General features: G+C 43.8%; 1 protein-coding gene across 5 annotated transcripts in view; it reads right to left on the bottom strand.

The window, feature by feature from the left end:
• Positions 1 to 22,347, bottom strand: part of baiap2b (BAR/IMD domain containing adaptor protein 2b) — a 62,350-nt gene extending 40,003 nt beyond the window's left edge. For all 5 annotated transcript variants that reach the window (XM_028430779.1, XM_028430782.1, XM_028430783.1 and 2 more), the window contains exons 1-2: positions 22,078 to 22,347; positions 1,077 to 1,152 (exon numbers count right to left, since the gene is read on the bottom strand). In XM_028430779.1, the coding sequence (XP_028286580.1) occupies positions 1,077 to 1,152; positions 22,078 to 22,152 (151 nt within the window). In that variant the 5' untranslated portion in view covers positions 22,153 to 22,347. The remainder of the gene's footprint in view (positions 1 to 1,076; positions 1,153 to 22,077) is intronic.
• Positions 22,348 to 25,639: the final 3,292 nt, after the last annotated feature.

Here is a 25,639-nt window from a genome sequence, read left to right as displayed (position 1 = left end):
CTCATATACGTCATGTAACAGTGCTGCATTCAAGATTTTGCATCCTCACCAGGACTAAAAGTGGTTTCAGTCTCAAACAAATCACCCTGATCTTCACAGCACAAAGGGATGCAAAGCTACTTTCACTATTCTACCCAGCTCCTTGCTTGGTGCCCCATCCCAACTCTGCAACTGCTCTACTCTTTTCAACTCTGCCTCTGTGCCACCGCCTGGCATTGATGAAGTGTAATCCCCACTCAGGGAGTCGCAGGGCTATTTTTAGCTTTATCTATCAGACTTGGAGCGAGGCCTTCTTTATTGGTCTTGTGAGTCTTCCCTTGCATTTCCCATCCAGAAAGACAAAACCCAGCCCAACGAAAAAGGCTGAAAATATGATCTAACCCCGATAACCTCGTCCTGAATGTCGTCTAAGAGCAGTTTCATATCGAGCTTTTTGGTGTTGTTTAAAGCATGAGCGGCCTGAAATCGCCATCTCATATATGTCTGTGTTTATGAATATTTCTCTATGTTCTCCTGTTTTTTTTTGCCCTGGATAAAAGCCTAGCCCGTTCTCATTTCTTAGGCCTCGTGGGGAAGGGGGCACCGTTATTCTGCAGACTCCTCCTGTTCCACTTCCTTATGCTCTACTTAGCTCCCCCAAGACATTACCAGTGCTTTGTCTTTGTAACCTTGGACTGCATGTACACCTCACACACACACACACACACACACACACACAAACACACACACACACTCAAACACACCTGTGCAAGCCAGAACAAAAACAACAAAAAGGACGTACAAGCAAAGACGGACGTTTAGGTTTGATGAACAGGAGGGCAGAGAACATGTAGATATCGCCACAAGAGAGACAACAAGAAGACCACAAACCCCGTATGACAAGCAGTTACTTAAAATATGACCTTCATAATAATATTTTGGAATACAAAAACAAAAAAATGCTTATCCTTATCAAGAGGGCGTAAAAGCAGCAGCAGGCGTCAGGTCAGTTGGCCCTCTGCCTGGACGATTGGTCAGACAGGAGGGATGAAAGAAGGACGAAGACAGAGTAAACAAGAAACAGTTGGAGTACTCACTGGTGAGAGCCTTCTCGTAGCTTTTTCCCATGGCTATGAAGTTCCGTAAGCACGGGTTGAACTGCTCCATGATGGACTGGGGGAAAAAAAAAAACAGCACGTTTGGTTAGTCGAGAAGCAGACAAGATACAGATATTAGCCACAATGACAGAGCACCAGCCTATTTACTAGGGCATGCTCAGAATCAGCTGAGCCGAGGAGAGAAGCGAGGGTTCATTTTAAGCGTGTCCTAGCCTCGCGATTTAGTAGGACTGTTTCCTCTCACCTCCCCTGCTGCATCTATTAAAATTAAACCTGGTTTTGGCTGCCGACTCCCTCAGCTCAGCAGCAGACTTGGACCCATTACACCAACACTCAATGAACTCTGGCACACTGTTCCTGCTCCAGAAAGGCATGCTCAAAAGTTAGTACATCTTTTTTTTATTGTATGTATTTTTGTGCAAATCATGACACAAAACAAATCTGAGTGGGTCTAAGTACAATCTCAGACAAACAACATGTAACTTCTTGCTTTACTTTAAGTAATGGTTTCCTGTATGACTTTACCAGTGTCTGACATGGTTGTGGAGGAATTCTGGTCCATTCTTCTTCATTGCTTCACAGTTCATTGAGGTTTTTGGACATTTGGACACTTATGCACACACCTCTTAAGGTCCCACCCAAGCGGCAACCTTCGGGGCTCAAAGTTGAAGCCCATGCGGAAGTGTCAAAACTTGTAATTCACGCCGCAACTGCTGGGGGCTGGCTCCAAAAGCGAGTAATTTCCCATAGACTCCCATGATAAAATGGCCGACTTCACAGCAGAAAAAAACATGTTTACAGCCTGGTACAAAAAACCACTCTGGTCTCAGATGATAGGTTCTCTTCTAGTGTCAATTGTAGGGGGGGTGAATTTTTTTACAACTCACTCGTTTCAATGGTAGTCTGACTTAAAATTACGCATAATTATGGGCGTTGCCGCTTGAGTGACAGACAGTTGACGTATCACAACGTGAGTTTCCTGCTTCCACGATCGCCCGCCCCCATAAACCCCGCTCGTGCTCCCCCTTTTTGTCCATATTTGGAGTTTTGGCGGACGTGACGCTGCCAACATGGTGGCGGTCATCAACGTCCTGGAACCTCCCACCGAGCATCAGAACGGCTCTTCAGAAACAAACGGGCGATGTCACGGAAGCTCTGTCCATAGTTTTTACTGTCAATGGTCCCACCATATCATTTCAATCAGATTAAGGTCTGGACTTCCAAAACCTGATTCTTTGATTTTCAGTCATTCTGATGTAGATCAGCTGCTGTGTTTTGGATCACTGGTCTGTTGTATGACCAAAGGTGTCCAGGTCCTGTGGCTGAAAAACAAGTCCAAACCAGTGTGTCCAAGTCCAGTGTGTATGAGGTGTTTCTGCTGAAATGCTGTGTTTGGTTTTCAGCAGACATGGTGGTGAGCATTAAGACCAAACAACTCCACTTTGGTCTCATGTGTCCATAGGACATTGTTCCACAAGTGTTGTTCTTTGTTCAGATGCAGCTTAGTGAACCTCAGTCCTGCTTCCATGTGCTTTGTAGACAGAAGAGTCTTTCTCCTGGTATCCCTTCAAACAAACTCTACTTGTTCAGTCTTCTAATTCTGCTGTCACATTAACATTGAGCATGCTCAGTGAGGTCTGTAGACTCTGACATGTAGCTCTTGGATGTTTCCATTTGTGAATAAACTTTCTCACTGTAGAACCTTTTATAACACTATTGTTTATGTCTTTCTCTCTTGTCATTGTGTTAACACACATCTGAATGCTCCAGAGCAGCAAACTGCCAAAACATCTGTTTTTATAAAGGTCTGTACACCTGCTGATGATCAATTCATCAAGGACTGATCATCAGCAGCACCTGCTGAAGCTCACACAATTAAATCCTATGGAAGCAGTGAGAGGGGATGCATTATTAAACATGTTTTTTAGCTTTATTTCTTCAAGATAAATAGTGGCACAGTGAAAAACAGTTGTATGTTGTTCATCTGAGGTTGTATTAGCCTCCAACGAAGACCTACTACAATCAGACAACTTTTTGTGCATCTCACTTTCTACAAATCGTAGCAAAAGCACCGACTCTAAATCTGTCTCTCCATTTAATGACAGATGGCCAAGTACCGGTCGTCACAGGAAATGTGCCAACAATGAGAACAAACACCAAGCAGAGGCCCGAGCCCTTGTTAAGAAGTGATGAAAAAGTCAAAAGGAAATGTGTAATGAGTTTTACTGTCCACCTGTCTCTGCAGTGATTCAGCCTCCCCCTCAGTCCAAGCTGCCCTTTCACTTTTGCTGCAACTCCAGCAGAAAAAAAAACAGCAATTTAAATTCCCTTTTTGAGCTTCTTTATAAATTACAGCAAAGGATGGACCCACTAGGAAGTCTTACAATAGAAAATGAGGTATAACAAATTCTAACAAGCAGACTGGATGATAAATTTGGTAGTTATAAAAAAAATAAAGTTAGAAGCACAGGAAGAGGACAGAATGGTGAGCATAAGGCAGAGGGACAGCGGGTTACACCTGAGGTTGACAGACACCTTTTCATTCCTGCTTGCTACACAGGATGCCTGCTTAAAGCCTGCTGGCTGATACACAACCTTGGTACACAAACTTCACCTGGTCATAAAAAAATATCAGGAAGTAGGACAGGCTGACACCAGGTTGCAAGAACCTCATTGGTTAGTGGTGTTTCTTTGTGCATATCTAGAGACACACAGAAACACACGTTTCTGTGTGTCTAGATATCTAGATGATGTCTAGATGATGTCTAGATATGCACAAAGAAAACCTCCGTTCCACCCATTCCCCTTATCCCATCCGGGGTGTATTTTCTGTTATGTAAGGCATCGCCCTGCTAAACAAATCAAATTTGTGGAAAGGACTCCGGCAGCGGTATAATCATCACCGTGGCTGTGCCGCCACTTGGCAGGAAGAAAGGGACAATCAACAAAAAGAATAAAAATAGAAGATGGAGAGCAGCCCGGTTCTCATGTCTGAATAAACAGATATACAGAAGGAGGACTGACTCTGAGTGTGTGTGTGTTTGATTGTTTCCTGCCTGTGAGGTGTGTTACGTAATTGCCACCTGACAGGTCTGGCTTCATGTGTAGAATTCTTGTGTTTTGGTGTCATTGCACTTGTTGAAGTCAGTTTCAAGTGCTTCAGGTGTTACTGACTCATGAGGATGTGCATAACACAAAACGGGAAGACTGTACTGAGCTAATGAGTGCACCACAAACCATCGCAATGATAAACAAAAGTATCTTTTGCTCCACTTTCATTAATTTGGGCCTACGTGGAGAAGATGAAAAGATGCTAAGCCTTAAAACTGCTCTTCAGGAAACCAATGGGTGACACAATGGAACATGTCCTCAAGGAAAAACACCACAAATGGAAACATATGGACGTATTGGTCATCTGACCAATACAGCTGCAAAAGTCCGTGTCAGGAGAGGTAAAACGAACACGTTTTGATCACGGTTAAGCATTAAAAACACAGTAAGGGATTAGATAAAGACCTTGAAACACACAAGTTTTTAACAAAGATATTTTTAAGGAAAACCGCTACTGTGGCGCAGTCCCATTTTTGGTTACCATCGCAATAAGTGATCTGATCATCCTTGAGATGGTTCTACACCTTCATTTGAGTCCAGCTGTGTTTGATGATACTGATTGTACTTGATTAGGAAAGACACACACCTGTCTATATAAGACATTACAGCTCACAGTGCATGTTGGAGCCAATGAGGATCATGAGGTCAAAGGAACTGCCTGAAGAGCTCAGAGACAGAATTGTGGCAAAGTGCAGATCTGGCCAAGGTTACAAGGTGCTGTGTGTACATTAAAGAGGAAAAAAAGAACTTAAATAATTTTAGCAAATGATTGCAATATAACAAAGAGTGAAATATTTAAGGGGGTCTGAATACTTTCCGTACCCACTGTACATATGTATGTTGATTATTCAATTACCTCTGTTGCTTAAATCTGGACCCAATGAGAAAAGTATTTAAAAGACTGTGGCTACTCTGGATTTTAAGTTAAATTTTACAAAATACAGTAGGCCTATACATCATTTTTAATTAAGCAGAACCACTGTTACTGAATGCCAACGTATTAGTCAGTTGAGTTAAGCAGTTTAATCACACACAGGTTGCACTTATCAATCAACATCAAAGCTGCAGACAATTTTCACCTTGGTCACTATGTGCTCGTACGGTTTACGGTATGATTTAATAGGATCATTACTCTGCTTGGTCCAAGCTTAATCCACACTCAATCAGTTGAGCTTATTCCTTGAGCTACAGGGACGGAGGCTGATTAGCATTCCACTGAATGAAAGACCATATTTAAGCGAGTGCATGGGAAATGAGAGGGATTACCGGGCAAACGCTGCTTTGTCTCACTCCGCTCGTTAGCTTCGGTCATGTGTTTTAATTGACTCACTAATCAACTTTTACCAATTAAATGCCAACATTCGATAACAATACACGAGTTGTCTTATCACGTTGCTGCCCGCAGGGAAAGGAAAACGCTCTCATGAACAGGTCTTAGGTGGATGTTATCTTGAAGGCAAAGCGGCAGCGTAATAACAAATGCTATGTTATCTGCTGTTCGGTTGAAACAATCCTCCAACAACAAAAAAAGATTTAATAGTCTTGTGATGCTACACTGCTACTTTTCATAAATCCTTATGTGTGTTTTTAATGTCATGCCTCTAATGACAGGCTAAATGCCACAGATAATCACTGGCTCTGCCAATAAGGTCAGAGCACATATGAAAATACTGTGCAAATAATTAAGCCAAATTAGCATCCCCAATCACAGGTTCAATTTATTTATGCAATCTGATGCGTTAAACAATAGTCAGTTAATCAGTCTTGATTTGTTGCATTTGATTTCACACAATAAGCAGCTACAGAAATGATCAAAACAATCGGTCCTACAATGAGAACCGAGGATAAAACACTGCAGCACATGAACATCCACATGCCATCTCACACACACACACGCCTGACTTCAGATGATCCATCTCCCTGGCATGTTTTTTTTTTGTCTGTCCAGCACTTGAAATATTTATCTTCACATAGAAGCGAAACATGCTGCTCAGAATTCGTTAGTGGTGCAGATGTTTGTCCAAGAAGTGTGTCTCACTTCAATGTGTGCAGTGTGCTGGCAGGCAGGTCTGTAGCATCGGGGTTGGGTTTGTTATTATGAGATGACCGCAGCTACAATGGGAGTAGGCGTATTGTTAAACACCTTCAGATGTGCGATAATCGACTTTGTAATTAAAACAAAAACTGTTGTGTGGACAGAAATTATTATCCACTCCTCTGTCAATAGGATGGTTATTGTTAGGGAGCGGATCATCACTTCATCAGTTTAACATTACACTCTGATGAACAACACAATATTTCTCATAATACGGCTGAAATCCAGTCGTATTTCACTTTTAAGTGCTGCTGTGGACGTAACAGATGGCTAAAGTGAGGAGAGGGAGATTGAATAGGTAGCAGCTAGCCCACAGCACCAAGGTTAATAGATCCATCAGAACAACATGGCAGCACATGGACACCACGTCCCATGACAGATGAGCGATGTGGAGCAGAGCCAGAGGTTATACAAGCTATTAATAATAGAAGCAGAAGCAAGGAATGGATAAAACTGACATTTCTCAGCAGTGTTTATGACAGTTACGCTTTAGCACACACATAGGAGAACATACATTTTGAGTAGTATTCAAACTTCCATTAAAACAAACTTTCAAAAGCAGAGAATTGATTGGCCATAGACAGCACATATATCTAGGGACAAGGTGTCCTTGTCTCCTTTCAGACCCCATCCCTGAGTGAAAACAAAAATCTTGCACTAGCAGATATGAAACCTAACAGTGAGTGAAAACAAAACGGTTAGCAAGTTTAAAGCAGGGCCCAGATCACGTGCAGATTGGACTACCTGAAGGTGCTGATTGTAGGATAAACTGCTTATTTCAAAGGATGGAAGGAAAAAAGGAAACAAGTAGTGAACCAAACAAAACTATGAAACACAACATACGAGATAATGAGGTAGAAAGATCCGAAGAAAAGGTAACAGGGAATGGAAAATAAATGTTCCTTTGACTAAACAGGTATGCAGACTGAACAAAGTGAGCGGAGAGAAATTAGACATCTTCTAAAATGACAAAGACACACACAGCTTAACACAAAACATGCAGAACATTGTGACCTAGCTGGCTCTGCCTTGATAGTGCATTTGGAGGCTTTGTGCAAGTTTGTGTCAGTTGGCGGCGGGAGACAAATCAGTGAGTCAGAACCTTCACAAACAGCAGCAGGTTCGTATCATGTCGGGGCGTAAATTACTATACAGCCAATGCAGCCATGTGGCACCATTAGAACCTGCTGGGTCGCTTGCTGCCAAGCAGATTAACCAGTGAGAGGAGACCTGGCAAACGGCATCGAGGAGGAAGCGACAGGCCCATGCTAGGTGGAGGCAAGAAAGTGGAAGATACGCAACCGTCAATAAACACAAAGCACTCTTTTCTGATTGGCTGAACGGTTCACCTACATTTTGGATTTGGCCATGTCGTGTTCTCATTTAACAATAAAACCATCACTGCATCACTTTAGAGTCAACATCAGTAAGTAAAGTTCACCTTTTGTTCCCCTCTCTAGTCGTATGACCTCTGATTTGGATTTGAAAGTTAACCAGATTACACACACACACACACACACACGAAAGGTCATTTGCTCTACATGGTCGCCATGGAAACAGGGAGGGCTCATGCAGTGCTGTGGTGTGTTTGGCTAACACTCACAAGTCAAGGTGACCTCTTGTCATCAAGTTATACTGTCTGCATGCATGCGTGTGTGAACATATGACATTCCTTCTTCATATCCTGCCAACACGCTTCACGTTTCTCACACCCTACTGCTGTATAAACACTCAAACACTGACATACAATCTGTCGTCACCACATGATGTTTTCAGTCAAAATAATTGTGTCTTCATATTAGTACATTCACTTAATACTGGTTTGAAGCAATTTCTTTGGTTAAAGCCACATTCCACATGTCCAACTGTTTAGTAATTTATTGCAAACTTGTACTGATAAGGTGTTTTTCTTCCCACGACTATGGCAGATACTTCACAAACGGATCAGAATGGTTGCTTCTGTTTCTCTCACCTCGAAAGCATTTCTCTCCTAATGATTTATAAATCATTGAAAATCATATAGTCAGAGTAAAACAAGCTCTGTTTCATGCTTTAAGCAAATTCAGCCCAGTATCAGAGAAATACAAAAAAGCCAAGAGCTACATGTCAGAGTCTACAGACCTCATTGAGCATGCTCAGTGTTAATGTGACTGCACAATTAGAAGAAGACTGAACTAGTAGAGTTTGTTTGAAAGGTTACCAGGAGAAAGACTCTTCTGTCTAAAAAGCACATGGAAGCAGGACTGAGGGTCACTAAACTGAATTTGAACAAAGAACACTTGTGGAACAATGTCCTATGGACCAAAGTGGAGTTGTTTGGTCTTAATGATAACCACCATGTCTGCTGAAAACCAAACACAGCATTTCAGCAGAAACACCTCATACACAGTGTCAAGCACGGTGGTGGAGGACTGATGGTTTGGACTTGTTTTACAGCCACAGGACCTGGACCTTGCAGTCATTGAGTGGACCATGAAGTCCTCTGTATACCAGAGTGTTCTAGAGACAAATGTGAGTCCATCTGTCTGACAGTTAAAGCTTGGTGGAAATTGGCTCACACAACAGAACAATGATTCAAAACACAGCAGCTAATGCTAAGCTACATCAGAATGACTAAAAAAAAAAAAATCAAAGAATCAAAGTTTTGGAATGGACTAGTCAAAGTCCAGACCTCAACCTGATCGTAATGCTGTGGTGGGACCTTAAGAGGTCTGTGCATAAGAGAATGTCCAAAAACCTCAATGAACTGAATCAATGTTATGAAGAAGAATGGACTAAAATTCCTCCACAACCATGTTGATCCACTTAGAATAGAATATACTTTATTAATCCCTTTGGGAAGGTCCCTCGGGGAAATTCGGGTACAGCAGCAATACAATACCGACAGCCAGAGCAGAGTTAAATAGAATAAAATAGAACATAGAGCAGTAAAATAAAAGATAAGAGGAATATGGTTCCTCCTTAAGTAGACGGGTCCTGCTCAAGGTTTCTTCCTCTTAAAAGGGAGTTTTTCCTTGCCACAGTGCTTTTAAGGGGGTTCAGGCTCTGGGTCTCACGCTCTGAGTTTCTGTGAAGTGCCTTGAGACAATTTCTGATTCTAAAATACGCTATATAAATAAAACTGAATTGAATTGAATTTACAAACATTGCACACCAGCATAGATGATAATGGAATATGTACAGTAAAAATAAAAGATGAATTATATACAAACATTGCACAACCAGCATAGTTATTGATACACAGGGATATTGCACAAGTTATTGCACTTTATAATAATAAATGATTGCACGTGTGTTGTATCAGGCGGGCTGTACTCCTCCCTCCTTCTCCCCCTCCTGCCAAAAGCAAAGTTGTAGAGTTTGATGGATCGGGGGACAAAGGAGTCTCTGAGTCTGTTGGTCCTGCTCTTGGGGAGGAGCAGCCTGTGACCAGCCTGTTAGTACACCTTTTGTTCATGTTACCCCCCCCCCCCCAACAGACAACAGCATAAAAAAGTGTACTGGCCACCACAGACTGGTAGAACATCCACAGGAGTTTCCTGCAGATGTTGAAGGCTCCGAGTCTTCGCAGGAAGTACAGACGGCTCTGGCCCTTCTTGTACAGGTGATCTGTACAGCATGTCCAGTCCAACTTGTTGTCCAGCCACAACCCGAGGTACTTGTAGTTGCCTACAATCTCCACCTCGTCGTCCCTGATGGTCACTGGCCATGGTTGTGGGCTGGACTTCCTGAAGTCAATGACCAGCTCTTTAGTCTTTGAGGTGTTAAGCTAGAGATGGTTCATCTGACTCCAGGTGACAAAGTCGCTGACTACATTCCTGTACTCATCCTCTCCATCATCCCTGATACACCCCACGATGGCTGTGTCATCTGAAAACTTCTGGATGTGACACAGTTCTGAGTTGTAGCAGAAGTCTGAGGTGTAAAGGGTGAAGAGGAGGGGGGCCAGCACCGCCCCCTGGGGAGCTCCAGTGCTGCTGATGACAGTGTCTGATGTGGTGTCCTTTAGCCTGACGTACTGCGGTCTCTCCGTGAGATAGTCAGCAATCCAGGACACCAAGTAGTGGTCCACTAACATCTCCCTCAGTTTGTCCAATAGCAGCAGGTGCTGGATGGTGTTGAAGGCACTTGAGAAATCCAAGAATAGGATCCTCACTGTGCCCCTCCCTTTGTCCAGATGTGCTTGAACATGGTGTAGGAGGTAGAGAATGGCGTCCTCCACACCCACACCTGCCCAATAGGCAAACTGTAGGGGGTCCTGAGCCTAATGCACTTGGGGCTTGAGGAGGTTGAGGATGAGCCGCTCCATTGTCTTCATCAGCTGTGATGTGAGTGCCACCGGTCTGTAGTTGTTCAGCTCACGAAGGCAGTTTCTCTTTGGAACTGGAACAACACAGGATGTTTTCCACAGGGTAGGCACTCTCCCCAGCTGTAGACTGAGGTTGAAGACATGTTGGAGTGGTTCCCCCAGTTCAGCAGCACAGGTCCCCAGCAGCCGAGAGGGCACCCTGTCGGGGCCGTCGCTTTCCTTGGGTGGAGCCTCCTCAGTTCTCTCCTCACCTGGTCTGCTGTGATGGATGGATGTTGAGATGGGGGGAGGGCTGCACAGGGGATGGAGTCAGGGGGGGTCATACACTGCAGTGAGAAGGGGGACAGTGGGTTGGTCAAAGCGGTTGAAGAAGTTGTTCAGCCTGTTTGCTTCCTCCACTGTCCCCCCCTGCTGTTGTGGCCTTTGATCTGTAGCCTGTGATGGTGTTGACACCATCCCAGACCTCCTTCATGCAACTCTCACTCAGTTTGTTCTCCACCTTCCTGCTGCAGGTGTCCTTTGCCTCTTTCAGGCATTGTTTCACCCCCTGCTGTGCTGATTGAATAGCCTCTCTGTCTCTGTTCATGAAGGCCACCTTCTTCCTATTGAGGGCAGCTTTAACATCGTGTGTTACCCATGATTTGTTATTTGGGTAACAGCGGACAAACTTGTTGGGGGAGACTACGTCCAGGCAGAAGTTTAGGTAGTCTGTCAGACAGTGAGTCTGCTCCTCTATGTCCTCGCCATGTGTTTTCAGCAGTACATCCCAGTCAGTGGTGTCAAAGCAGTCCCTCAGAGCATCCTCTGCCTCAGGTGACCTGATTGAATGAGTGGTTTTCGACATCCTTTTGACCAGGGGGTGTACTGTGGCTGCAGGTGAACCAGATTATCGTCAGACTTTCCAAGTGCGGGGAGAGTGGTGGCTCTGTAGGCATCCTTCATGTTGGCATACAGCAGGTCTATTGTTCTGTTCTGCCTTGTGGGACAGTCTACAACCTGGTAGAAGGAGGTCAAGGGAAGCATGGTTAAAGTCCCCAGATATGACCATAAATGCCTCGGGGTGCTTTGTCTGCAGCCTTGCTGTTACTGTGTGTATCATCTCACAGGCAGCTGATGCGTCCGCGCTCGGTGGGACGTAAACACAGAGCACGATCACGTGACTTAGCTCCCTCGGCAAGTAATATGGCTGCAGGCTAACCGCTAACAGTTCCAAGTCCTGACAACACAGTACCTTTTTCACTGAGACATGTCTTGGGCAACACCAATGCTCGTTCACATATATGATGAGCCCCCCACCTCTGCTCTTCCCGCAAGCGTTCGTGTCTCTGTCGGCTCTCACAGCAGTTAAGCCCGGTAGAACCATGTTAGCATCCGGTATCACATCAGTGAGCCACATCTCGGTGAAGATGTATAAGCTGCACTCACGGTAACTCCGTTGATTGTTCAGCGCAAACAGCTCGTCCATCTTATTCGGTAGTGAGTTGACGTTCCCCATTATTACCGAGGGGATCGCTGGCTTAAAATGTCTACATGCAGCCTTTACTTTAACTTCTGCCATGCAGCCCTTGTACTTCCTCCTCAGCTCTGCCGGGATGTTGTGCTGCATTCCGACGTTAGTCCTCAGTGCAAAAAGTTCTTCTCTTGAATAAACAAGACTGTCGCATGGTGGTGCCATGTTAGGGTTAAAATATATCCACAGGATACATAAAATAAGTAGATAAAAATGCTAAAAGACAGTAAGAAAACACTCGGGTGCGTAGGAGACACTGGTAAGGCAGCCGTCTCCTACAGCGACGGAAGTAAAAGTTTTTATAACTTTTAGCAATTATTGCTGCTAAAAGTGGATCAACAAGCTGTTCGTGGGGGAACTTAGTAGGCCTATTTCAAAATATGTTTTTATTTTCACTAAATAAATAGTAATATGTTGTTGTTTGAATTTGTCTAAAACTAAAACCCACTACAATCAAAAATACAATGCAGGATACGTACAGATGCAGTGCTGCTAATGTGTAAAGAAAAAAAATTTAGGGATCCCTGCTGCATTATACACTGTATGTGGGAGGGATGAGCTGGTGTCTGCATTATGAGCTGTCCCCTCATTATTTTGTATCCAGGAAATGGACATTATTTGCTTCGGCTCAGTCAGTGTGACAATCAGCACGCTAAAGCTCCACTGCATCAACGCCCTCAGGAGATGGAAATTCAATGTCTATCAGTGTATGTGTGTGTGTGTGTGTGTGTATGTATGAACGTGTGTGAACTCAGCCAATTTCCCTTTCAGATGAGCTCTTATCTGCGTGCAGAGGCGAGCACAGGGAGAGTCAGCGCCCTCTATTCTATGAATGCAGCTTTAGGAGGAAGAAGGAGGAAGGTAGGGAGGAAAGAAGAGTGTGGGGGGGGGGGGGGGGGGGGGGGGGGGTGGCGCACTTCCGGTACCATATATGGAAGTGCTGGAATCTCCTCCACCACCACCACCACCACTACTACCCCACCCTCCGTGACAGGGCAACCCATCTTTATTCACCTCACGTTCGGCTCCTTCCACAGGAAAGCTGACGCGGTGGTGGGAGAGGCGAGAAAGAGGTGGAGGGAGAAATGATAGAGGGTGATAGGGGAGTCTCCACAGCCAGCGTGTGAAGAAAGGTGATCATTGTCGTCGTCATCGCCTCAGCGTGACGTATTCGATTCTGATGATAAAACCCGGTTTACCATTGAACGTGTGTTCGCACAAAATACATATGTTCACATAAAGCCAACTTAAATACAAATGACGCCTCATTTTGGCAACATCTTCCATGCAGAAAACTGTGTGCGATGCCAGGATGTGCTATGTGTAAAGCTTACAAGGAGAATTAGGAAGTGTGTGTGTGTGTGTGTGTGTGTGTGTGTGCGTCATGAAATATTAGAGGATGCATCCTAGTGCAGCAGAGATAACAGTGCGTTTTTGCTTTTAATTCCCTGAGCACAATTCCATCACTCCTTGACCTCTTCTGATCTCAGATTCACACTGAAGCAACATCTCCAATTAAAGCAACACACACATACACACAACTAAACAAAATACCAGCTTTTTTTGTGCCTCTCAGGCTTTTCCCCACTTAATTTCGCTCTAATTAAATTCAGTGGATCCACATTCTTGTCTCCTCGCTCTGCTTCCATTTGTTCTGTCTCTCTTTGGAGATCCGTCCCAGTAACTTTCCTTTCATCCTCTGCCAAGCCCCTCCACCCTTGCCTTGCTCCCTGGCAGCCTCCACCTCTCCTCCTCGATCTCCCTCCAGCTCAAGTTAGATAACTTACTGACGTGCTAAAGGCTGCTGATGTACAGCGCACACACAGTTATGTTGTCTGACAGCAATGAATGCCCTGACAGAGCGGTTGGTGAAATCTATCTGCATATCTCTGCACTGACTCTGTTAAATTCATATAAAGTCATGTGAAAAGACTGAGGATGTTTAGAATAACTGTGTTTTATTATTCAATAGTTTGGAGTCTACAGCAAGCATCTCATCCTGCAAAAAATAGAAAGATCATCTTTCCGAACCTCAAACAGCTGCTTCACATGACAAAAGATTGATTAAAGCTTTCTAATCTTCTCCAACCCAATAAAAGTAAACATTATGCAGCTGTGGCACAAGTCACCCCAGTCAACCCTTTACTTTTATTTAAAAGTTAGGGCTGGGTACCAAACTTGTGGCTTTAAAAGCAACACGATGGAGTTTGTTAGCGAAATTTCAAATGTAGGACAGTAGCACAAAGCTGTCGCAGATACTTGTTCTGGTAAGAACATAGACAGTATGTACAAAGTGCTCAAGTGTAGGTTTCTAAAGAGCTGCTTTGAGTCTCCAACTGTGGCCATGTTGTGTCACAGTCTGCCTAAACTCCAAATACAGGCAAAGAGGTAGAGTGGAGTTGAGGCAGGCAAGGAGGTGTATAAGAAAACAGCTTGTGCTGTGCTTGTGTCACTCAAAGCAGCATAATTTCACTTATATTTCCGTCCTCACAAACAAAACGCCACATTTGGCAGATGACACATCCGCTAAATATGATACATGCTTACGTTAAGGAACGTATGATCATGTTGCCCAAAGTCATCTTAACATGGGACAGATCTCTAGCAGCTAAAGTCAGAGTAAAGAATATGGAGGGCAGTGGTACATGGTTTGAGTTCCCCCGCAAGCAGTTTTTGTCAGGGTTTGAGCCAGGGCTTTTATTTTGTTAGTCTGTTTTCCGTTTGCATTAATTCTAGTTTTATTAGTTACTTCCTGTTTTATTTTGTACTTGACTGTTTCCCTTGTGTTTCAGGTCTGTTGACTTCCCCTTCCTCATGTGTGCACCCTCCCCCTCCCGTTGATTACCTGCTCCGCCCTAATGTGCCTCACCTGTGTCCTATTCTCTTCCCGCCCTCCTGTGTATAAAGCCTGTGTGTTTCCTCCCCCCTGTTGCCAGTTCGTTTTGTGAGCAATCCATATGACAGCAGTCCAAGTAGCCTTTCCGCTCTTGTGATATTTCCCTGCGAGTTTTCGAGTGCCTTTTGGATTTTCTTGTGCTTGACTTTGTTTGGATTTTGACTGATTTTGCCTTTGCCCTTTTGGATACCTTTGCCTCGTGGACTGAAGTCCTGTGTACCGAACTTTACCTGAATTAAACATTGAGATTTGCCTGTTACTTCCGGCTCTGCTGCATTTGTGTCCACCATCTTGTATTGGCCCTGACATTACGAACTGGCCAGAAATGGACACAGCAGACATCGAGCCAGTACGAACGGCGCTTTCTGGGCAAGGCCGCCGATTGCGACAGCAGGAAGAACAACTCGAGCGTCTCGATCAAGCTTATGTGGAACTGTCGGGAACAACCAAGCGACAATTCGCTTCCCTGAGCGATCAGATCGGCATGCTTGTTCACCAGTTACAACAACAGCGCCTTCCCGTGAACCCACCTGCTATCCCAGTGCATGCCGACGTCGCCGCTCCTCCGGTACCAGTTCAGACCGCCATGTTTCAGATTCCTGTGGCACTTCCAGAACGTTTTTACGGCGAATCAGGTGATTGTTGCCCTTATATCACCCAGTGCCGACTCCTGTTCACTCGACAGCCCTCCGCCTTCCCCACAGATGAATCGAAAATCTCCTGTTTCTTCTCCCGTCTGTCCGGGCGGGCCGAAGCATGGGCTAGGGCGGAGGTGGACAACGCTACGCCTAGCTGCGATACCTACGAGGCCATTTGTTGCGGCTTTCACCCAGGTCCAATGATCCCGGCCCAGGAGGGAGGCCGCCTGGTCTCTCTTCAACATTTCCCAAGGAAAACACAGCGTAGTGGACTACGCTATCGAGTTCCAGGCTCTGGCTACCGACAGTGGGTGGAATCCTACTGCTTTGTTTGACGCCTTTTTAAATGGGCTTTCTGAAGAATTACAGGACCGACTCATTTCCATGGATTTGTTTTTCAGAATGGCACGCTCCCAGTTAAAGCTCTAGTAGACTCTGGTTCCGAGCAAAACCTCATTGATCATGAGCTGGCCAGGCAGGTAGGCGTCACCATCGAACCACTCAATTACTCTGTCCCAGTTACTTCACTTAATGACCGAGTGGTCTCTTCTGTTAAATATCGTACGGCTCCTGTTCACCTCTTCATCTCTGGCAATCACCACGAACACACTAGGTTTTTTGTATTTAACTCACCCAACAATCCTGTAGTACTTGGTCACCCCTGGTTTGTCCTTCATAACCCCATAATTGATTGGCCCACCAGTCGGCTCATCGGCCTCTACCCCCCTCCAGTGACCCCTCTGGCCCACCCGAATATCATGACCTAGCTAAAGTCTTTAGCAAGGACAGAGCTCTCACTTCCACCCCATCATCTTTATGACTGTGCCATCGACCTCCTGCCAGGGGCTACTTTACCCAAAGCACAGCTGTATAGCTTAGCTAAGCCTGAGCGGGAGGCGATGGGAAATTATATCTCAGAGTCCTTGGCCTCCGGTATAATTCGGCCATCCACCTCACCTGTTGGAGCCCCATTCTTCTTTGTGGGAAAGAAGGATGGAACCCTCCGCCCTTGCATAGACTACAAAAAACTGAATGCAATAACTATCAAGAACCGCTACTCTCTACCGCTAATGGACTCTGCTTTCGAGACTCTTCAGGAAGCTCGGGTCTTTACCAAGCTGGATCTTCAAAGCGCTTACCACCTGGTGCATATTTGCTCGGGTGATGAATGGAATCATTTAATCAATGATGTTCTTAGGGATTTTCTGCATCGTTTTGTTTTTGTATACCTCGATGACATCTTGATTTTCTCTAGAAACATTACTGAACATCGGCGGCATGTTCGACTAGTGCTCCAACGTGTCCTATTGTCTTCCCGCCTTCCTGTGTATAAAGCCTGTGCATTTCCTCCACCCTGTTGCCAGTTCGTTTTGTGAGCAATCCATACGACACAGCCATTCAAGTAGCCTTTCCGCTCTTGTGATTTTTCCCTGTGAGTTTTCGAGTGCCTTTTGGATTTTCTTGTGCTTGACTTTGTTTGGATTTTGACTACCGATTTTGCCTTTGCCCTTTTGGATACCTTTGCCTCGTGGACTGAACTCCTGTGTACCGAACTTTGCCTGAATTAAACATTGAGATTTGCCTGTTACTTCTGGCTCTGCTGCATTTGTGTCCACCATCTTGTATCGGCCCTGACTTTTAGTTTCAGCTTTAATCGCAGTAGTTTTTAGCATACAAAAAGAATTACTGGTTAAGTACCACTTTAAGTCTCCTGATCTCATCATAACATCAGCATCTGCAAATTTGCAATGCAGAACAGGCATTTTTTTTATTTATTTTTATTTTCTTTCTACCATTACCTAAAAGTAATGTTTAGTGTGCACAACAGCATCACTGTACCCCTGCAATGCTCATACTCACAGACCCCACAACACTGTCAGATAACGTCACTAAGACGCTCACAAACACTGCTGCTGCTTCCAAAGACCACAAAACTAGAACAGACTATGGAGTATAAGGAGGCACGGTAGCTCTGCAGGGACTTAAAGCACAAAGCCAGCTCCGCCGCACAGTGACAATGAAGGGTGAAAGCGCAGTGAGTAATCCAAAGGGGAAGGGGGGGGGGGATCACTGATTTGAAACAATTACACACAGAAATCCAGCATTTGGATTCAGTATGTGTTTATGCATATGAGCGCAGAGGCTGGAGGCTTGTATGTGACCTCATACAACCTGAAACACACACAAAGGAATTGGCATGACTCACTCCGAAGTGGGAAAAGGAGTAAGAAAACATTGGATAGAAGTAAACCCTCCCTCCTTTTCCTCAGTCAATCCGCTACTTCACTTTATCTTTTCCCCAACAGATGCCCTGCCTCTCACCTGCAGCGCCCTACCCGCCGACAACAGCTGTCTGCAAGCTTATGAGCTGGAAAACACACCAGCTACAGACTGTGATAAAGCAGCATAACAGATTACAATCCAATGAAACGCATGCTACGATTTACAGAAATTCTGCAGAAGCTGAAAATAGCTGCTTAACTACTACAGTTGACAGTAATACTCAGATTTTTTTTGTCTGCTGGGCTTTACAAAATAAAAGGACTGAAAAATCTGAACAGATTGTACCATTATGACTGTGGGGATAAAGCGTTCAGTTGCATTACTCATACAACCCCCCCACCCCCGACCACCCACCCACCCCACACACACCCTCCTCCCTGGAGAACAAATAGTTTTGGCTTCGCATGGGCTCTGTGTCTTGTGGAGGTTGGACTTGATAATATGACAATATTTATGGTGGGATTTATGACTCCAATCGCTTCAGGATTGTCCCCAGTGACTGTCAGGCAGTACAGACACAAATCCTAAAAGAGATTGATGCTTCACACCAACACATACTGCAGCCAAGACACACGACTCGACAGCTTATGTCAATAAAAAAAAACACAATAAGAAAATGATGTCTTATATATAAGAGAATATATATATTTGCACTGAAATGTAAATGATAATGTGATAATCAGCTGAAAGCATACACTGTAAAAAGTATATACATCATTTAATTGTCCAGCTGATCTGTATAATCCACTTTACCATCACTAGTTAGCCTCACCCTGAAACTCTAGCTTCATTCAACAAACTGAGCCTCCATGTCGGTTGGGATTACAAAGCTTGGCTGAATACACTCCTGAACAAACCTACAGATGGTGTTTGTTCAGCAACCACAACAACCTGAGGAAACACAGTATACCCATGTTGTCAGCGAGCACTGAAGCACCACTGTGGAGCATCTATAAATCCACAGGGACTTTTTTTTTACACTTTAATTTACATTTTCTGATGTGAATGTCTTACAGATTCAGATACAGTATCCACACATACATTCGTGAGACACTACTGCCTACACACACAAACACTATACACACACACTCCCACACACATCCCCGCTAGTGTGAGTCATCCAAAAATTACATTCAGCATCTCTGGTTTGGGCAGCAGAGCGGTGAGGTTATGGCTTTGGCTCTCTGCTGTTGAGTTATTTTCAGTTACAAAGAAACAAACAGCACGCAATAAAACTCAAACTAATCTGTTGTTCATCCAGGGCAGGGTCATGCACACATGGGAATAAATCAGCCACAGTTTTTTAGTAAACACATATTCAAGGAATAAAATGTATTCTGACCTGAAAAAGCAGTCTTTAACAACTCTTACTGCCAGAAGGGGGAGACAAAAGCTGTGCACTGTAGCTTTAACCACTCATGAAGCATTAAGTTGTGGTGGCCATATATAACCATAAAAAAACCTAACATGTGGTCGATATTTAAATCCTTAAAAATAGAACCCATGTGGGGCCGTATTGCCATGTGTTTATGGGGCCGGAACCTATCGCCCTGTTGGCTACCCTGGCAGAGGAACCAGTCCTTTTTTCAAAATAAGGACTCTCCTTAAGAAACATGGTAAGGAGTCCGGTCATCAAGAAGGGCCTCCAACTAGAGAAGCTGGTCTTCCTTGTTGAGAGTAACCAGTTAGGGTGGTTTGGGGACACCGGGTTCAGATGAGGTGTTCTGGTCATGTCCGTCCAGGAGGAAGCACGCAGGTACACCCAGGCCATGCTGGGTGCCGGGATTTTATGTCTAGGCTGGCCTAGGAATGCATTAATATCCTCCTGAATAAGCTGGTGGAGGTGGCCTGGGATGGGAGGTTTCCTGAAGCCAGAAAACCATGATCTTTACCTAAGCTCTTGCCCTGTTTTTTAAATGCCTAACCCCAACCTTGAGGCAAAACAAAGCTCAACAGCACATGCAAACAAAGTGTTTCACAGTATTTAGAGCAGCAGTGTCAGGGGACTTGAACCCCAAACTACTGACTGACTGAAGGTCCGCCATGCTACATGTACCAACAACATCCCGTAAATGCCCCCAACACAGATTTTGTGCCTGCATCGGGCCCATAAATGGATGCCGTTGGACAATAGGAACATAATGTTCTGACCAAGGTAACCATGCATCGTATCTTGGGGAAATATTGACCAAATGTGCCATCTTGGGCAAATGAGGATCACCAGCTTACAACGAATATCTTCATGTATTAAAGCAAGGTGACAGTAAAAAACTGACTAGAGAGCCTTCTGCCTGGCACACTTTGCTGATCCTCGTCTATGTGCAACATGATTTAATTGCTGACATTTGCCTTCCCATCCTCTGAGGAGAAACAGACTTGAGTGTTACCTAATGAGAGCTGGCACCTCCGGGCCTCTTCATCATCCACTCTTTTAATGAATTAATAAAGACCTGTTAGTTCGTCAAAACACAACTTTGCAAACCTCGCTCACGATCAGCTAAAAAGAAAAAAACAAAAAGAAAAAACCTTAGGGGGGACTCCCTGCTCCCCCCCACCCCCTGACCTCTGAAGCCACATCATCAGCGAGCATCTGTCTCCTGCAATCAGGGCCCAGCTGGCAGCAAAGATCTGCTACTCTTCACTCCTGCTGACTCCATAATGATGCAGCCCGCTGATGACAGGAAGGAACCCCGGCAATTCTGCATGATGGCATTTTCATTGTTGACCTCTGGCTTATCCCCTTTAAGAGATTTTCAGCAACTACTAATGATGATCTCAGAATCTCCAGATAAGCATTTCCTTTGAAATAAAAAGGTTTTCCAACAAACACCGCCTCCTTGCCACCTTTCCTCTCTCATCATCTCCCACAGTTTTCTCTCCCTAGGCTATTATCAACTTAAAGAAGCCTCCTATAGGTCACAGCATCAGGCAACTACAATGTATGCCATAGACTCTTCATTATTTTCAGGAAAACTGGTGCCAGGTAAAGGCACCATTTCTGAAAAAGACTCCAATCATCTCCTTGCTAACCTGGATTCTCATGTCACGTTACACCATGTGGCTGACCTGGCGGCCCTCGAATATGTCCCTGTCTCCACTATATGAGGCTACATTTAGACACTCCGTTCCCTCTCTCTTTTCGAGCTTTTATGTGGAGGCGTGTGGATCTGTGACAAAGTCTCCTCACATAAAGGAAAGCCCTTGTCAGGCTTCCACGGTTGAAATCTACCTTGTCTGGAGAGCAGCCCTGAATGTAGTGAAACTCAAGAGTATAATACCTCCAACTGCTGCAGCCTCTGCTGAGGAGCTTTGTTGTGGGAAGAACAAAGGGGAAGCTGAGCATTTGTCACCTTTGCCTCTCATGTTTCAGCAAGTGCAAGGGGTGGTCTGCTGAGTAGTGATTTGACAGGAATAACTCTGACCCTGAGCCCCTCGATCACATCATCTGATCTCAGATTATTACAGGTTACAACAGACGATCAAGCGCAATTCACTTTAACAGCAATCTGGATATGTTTTTCTCTCAACGCTGTAATCCACAGCTGCCAGGTCCGGCTGGGAACATGTTTAAGGATGTGCATGTCTCCATAAATTAATGATCCGTTTCACCGGTGATGCAGCTCCCAGTGGTGACAACTTGTGCTCTGCAGTGAGCTGTACTACCCCGAGGGCAAACTGGAGGTTTGAAACTTACACGACACACTAAGGATAAAGAACTGTAACCAACACAAAGGAAAGACTGAGCCTTTTCCCACTGTATAAACTGTCCACCTTGTGCCAATTCATGAATGAAAGTCTAGCTATTTGAGACTTCAGGTGCATTTCTTCTTACTGTGATTTGACTATGGCTGAGAAATTTGAAGATTTGTCTCCCAAAAAGTTCATTTTTGACTCGCCAACAGATCCAATATTAGATTATATGGTTTATCCTGAATATATTGTTTTACTCCCAGCATAATAAGACAACACTTTTGTAGGCTGAGTGAAAGATAAGAAGAAGAAAAAAAGTTATTCTCAGTCACCGTCCTTTAATCAGCCGTGCACCGGTGCAGCAGGTGTCCCCTGCGCGACACCAGAACGCGCGTTGGACGCCTAAAAAGAACCTTCAAAAAACTATACCAAAAATATCCCTTCTTACCTTGTAGACATTCTCCGTTATACGGTGCACCTCGTCGGTCCGGGACATCCTTGTTGGAGTGTCGGTTAGAACCATAGACTAAGATTTCCCTTGGATGAAGGTTGAGATTTTTCCGAAGTGTAACGTGGAAAAGACACGGAACAGCTGTTCGCGTGAAGATGTAGCTCTTGTCTGTCGTTCACTGTGAGAGGGATCAGCACGTCTGGCCGTGGGATCCCTGCTTTTATAGGAAAGTCCTCCGCTGCGCCCACACCGGCTCCCCCACGCAGCCAGCCAGTCAGTCAGTCAGTCGGTGCTTCTCGGTTAGAGCGCAGAGGCGGAGAGGGGCGGTGCTGCCTTCAATGACAATAGGACACCTGATTGTAAACCCCAGATTGAGCAGCATATACTGGAATTTTGTATCACTTCCAGTCAAATAAATTAAATTGTTGGATAAATGATGGGTTTATTTCTTACTTCATGTTCCATTTGTTTCATTTGATTTATTTTAAAATAAAAATTCTCTATATATAAAATGTCAGATATTTCCTACTGCTGAAATAACAGTGTAAACACGTCACATATTATACACTGGGACAATTTTGGCATTTATTATTATTATCATAAATTACCTCTTTTAGGAGCTGAAAGTGTGCCTCTGGTATTTACAGCAAGTCTGTAAATGCAGCACAGCGTTTAAAGACACGCCTCCTCTGCTGTGTCACAGGCTGCCCACGCCGCCTCTGCTACAACCATTCAGAAGACTTGACTGAACCTCTCCACACGTAAAACTACACATTTAATCAAGATGACTATCTGTTATATTTTTAGCCATTCATGCAGTTTTTGTACTTTATTTAGCATGTTTTTTGATATAATAAAACACAATAATTGAGATTTTAGAGTTCTAAATGTCACATGACTGCCCGTTCTATATTTGTGTGTTTTTTTTTCCTGAGTGGGCTCTGCTCAGTATGAGTGGGACAGGGCCAAAGTGTTTTGCGTGGCGGGCAGTTGGGAATCCCACACACATATGAACGCATCACGAACTAAAGGCCTTTTGAATGGCACTTTAGTTTTATGTGTGGAAATGCTCAGACAAGTCTTCTGAATGGTTGTAAACACTTAAGATAACAGTGTTCACTTCACTGAAGTAAAATAGATACTTCACGGCTGCTGTTATCCAACATAATGAAGTGTAACCAACATGGCTCACTACCTTATTTTATTTTGATTGTCACATGTGATTAAAGCCAGAAGACCAAGCTGCTGACAGTTTAGTGGGAATCAATCAGGCATGCTTGCTCTTGGAAACAGCAACATTCCCACTGTCAGCAGGGATATTGATTAACTCCTCTGTGACTATTCATTTACCACAATTAGTTTCCAATATTGAATGTAAGCTTTCATTGTGTTTGCTGACAGCCAACCTGATTTGATCAGGTATTGATTGACAGTTTAAGGAATAATTATATAAACAATAGCATTCTGTAGGCTGAAAAAAAAAATGTCCATCGACTCCCAGTTTGCTCTTGAAATCATCACCACCACATCTTCCAAAGGTTTTCAAGCTCGACTACATAAGCAACATCGGGAGCGGTAACCCGACATGTGATTTGTTGAGCTCTTAAAAAACTGCCAACTGATCTTCAGGTAATCAGTGAGCAAAGCCGGACTGGGACTCAAGTTAGACAAATAAAGAAATGTTGTGTTTTGTGCAAATACCTAGGTGGATTTTACTTGAATAAGGACTGTTTTTGGAGCTTGTCGTGTCTTAGATGGCCAAAAGTGATTACAACACAATCCTCAAGAGCTAAACTTAACTCTTGGAAAGCTGATTTACAAGAAGAAATCTCAGTTGAACTGTGGAATGCATGTTAAAAAAGGGATATATGTTTTAAATTACTGCAATACAAGTAGCTAAGTCAAGTCTATATGACTATATATATATATATATATATATATATATATATATATATATATATATATATATATATATATATATATATACTTTTATAATCCATATTATGACAAGAACCAGTCGTCTAAGTAAAAAGAAAGAGTCCATCATTAGTTAAAGACATGAAGGTCAGTCAATTTGGACTTCAAGAACTTTGAATGTATCCTAAAGTGCAGTCCTGAAAACCATCTAATGCTTTGATGAAGGGTTACCTTTGCTACATAGGGGAAGTTCATCAGAGTTACCAGTATCAGAAACCACAAATGAACAGCACCTCAGCTCAAAGCCCTGCATAAATGCTTTACAGAGTTCAAGTAGAAGACATATCTTAACACCAACTGTTCAGAGGAGACTGGGTGAATCAGACGTTCATGGTCAAATTGCTGCAGAGAAACCACTAGTGAGGAAGAACAGCAAGAGGAAAAATGCAAGGACATTAGACCAGTGGAAATCTGGACTTTGGTCCAATGAGTCCAAACCTGAGATGGAAGGAAAAGTTTCGGGTACATGGTACAGTTCCCATTGTGAAGGTGGACAAGGTGTGATGGTGTGCGGATGCTTTGTTTTTTTATTTAAAAATTCAAGGCACAGTTAGTGGGACCATCATTTGTTTTGCAACAGGACAGTGATCCTAAACACATCTTCAGGATATGTAAGGGCCATCTGACCAAGAATGAGAGTGAAAGAGTGCTGTGTCAGCTGACCTGACCTTCACAATCACATGACCTAAACTCAGCTGAGTTGGTTCAAAACTGTTTGAAAACCATTGGAGTTGATGACTTCATGAAGCTGACTTAGAGAATATCAAGTGTGAAAAGCTGTCAATATATAAAATACATTCAGGTTGGTTTAACATTTATTTGTTTAAACATCTTAGTTTTGGTGTCCTTGGTATGAATCTACAACGTGGAACGTACTTACATTTAATATGAAGTTTAAAGCCCTTATAATGAAAACAAAAAGTTGAAAAAGTTCTGCCTGTGTGTATAATCTGAGCATAATGGGGGTGTTGTCAGGTAGGCAAGACATTGGGTGGGCAAGAAACACACACACACACATACACCTACACACCTGTAGCATCTATTCAACAGCATTTAGTCTCCCTCTTTATGTCCAGCCTACTCACCATCGTCCTCTCAGGCTTTTTCTCTTCTGTGATTCATCAGCACGGAGCTCTGACATTCAGGTTCCTGTCTGTGCGTCGCCCACTCCCACACACCATCGAATAGGTTTGTGGTGCGCAGTCAGCTGCAGAATGTACGGATGGATGGATAACGTCCATTGAAAAAAAAGAAAACTGTTAAGTGGAGTGAAAGAACTCAACAATTTGGGCTATTTACGGACACACAACGAAAAATAACTCAAGTAATAAATGGGAACATTTAACGGCATCCTACACTTGAATATGCTTTATAAAGTCACAGTGTGGTACAGAGACAGGCAAGAGCGGAGAAAAATTAAACTCTAAATCTTTTTAAGGCTTTCATTTGTTAATTTGTGAAAATATTACAATATTAGTTTCACTTCTCATATTATTTTCTTAAAACCAACTCTGGACTTACTAAACCTACGCAAACCATCTCCTCTGGTGCCACCTTGTGTTCAACAGAGAACAATAAAAAC

This window comes from Parambassis ranga, chromosome 19 (genome assembly GCF_900634625.1).
Source record: "Parambassis ranga chromosome 19, fParRan2.1, whole genome shotgun sequence".
Classification (NCBI taxonomy): Eukaryota; Metazoa; Chordata; class Actinopteri; family Ambassidae; genus Parambassis; species Parambassis ranga.
The sequence above is the reverse complement of the archived record's forward strand: the minus strand, read 5'-3'. Positions and strand labels throughout refer to the sequence as shown.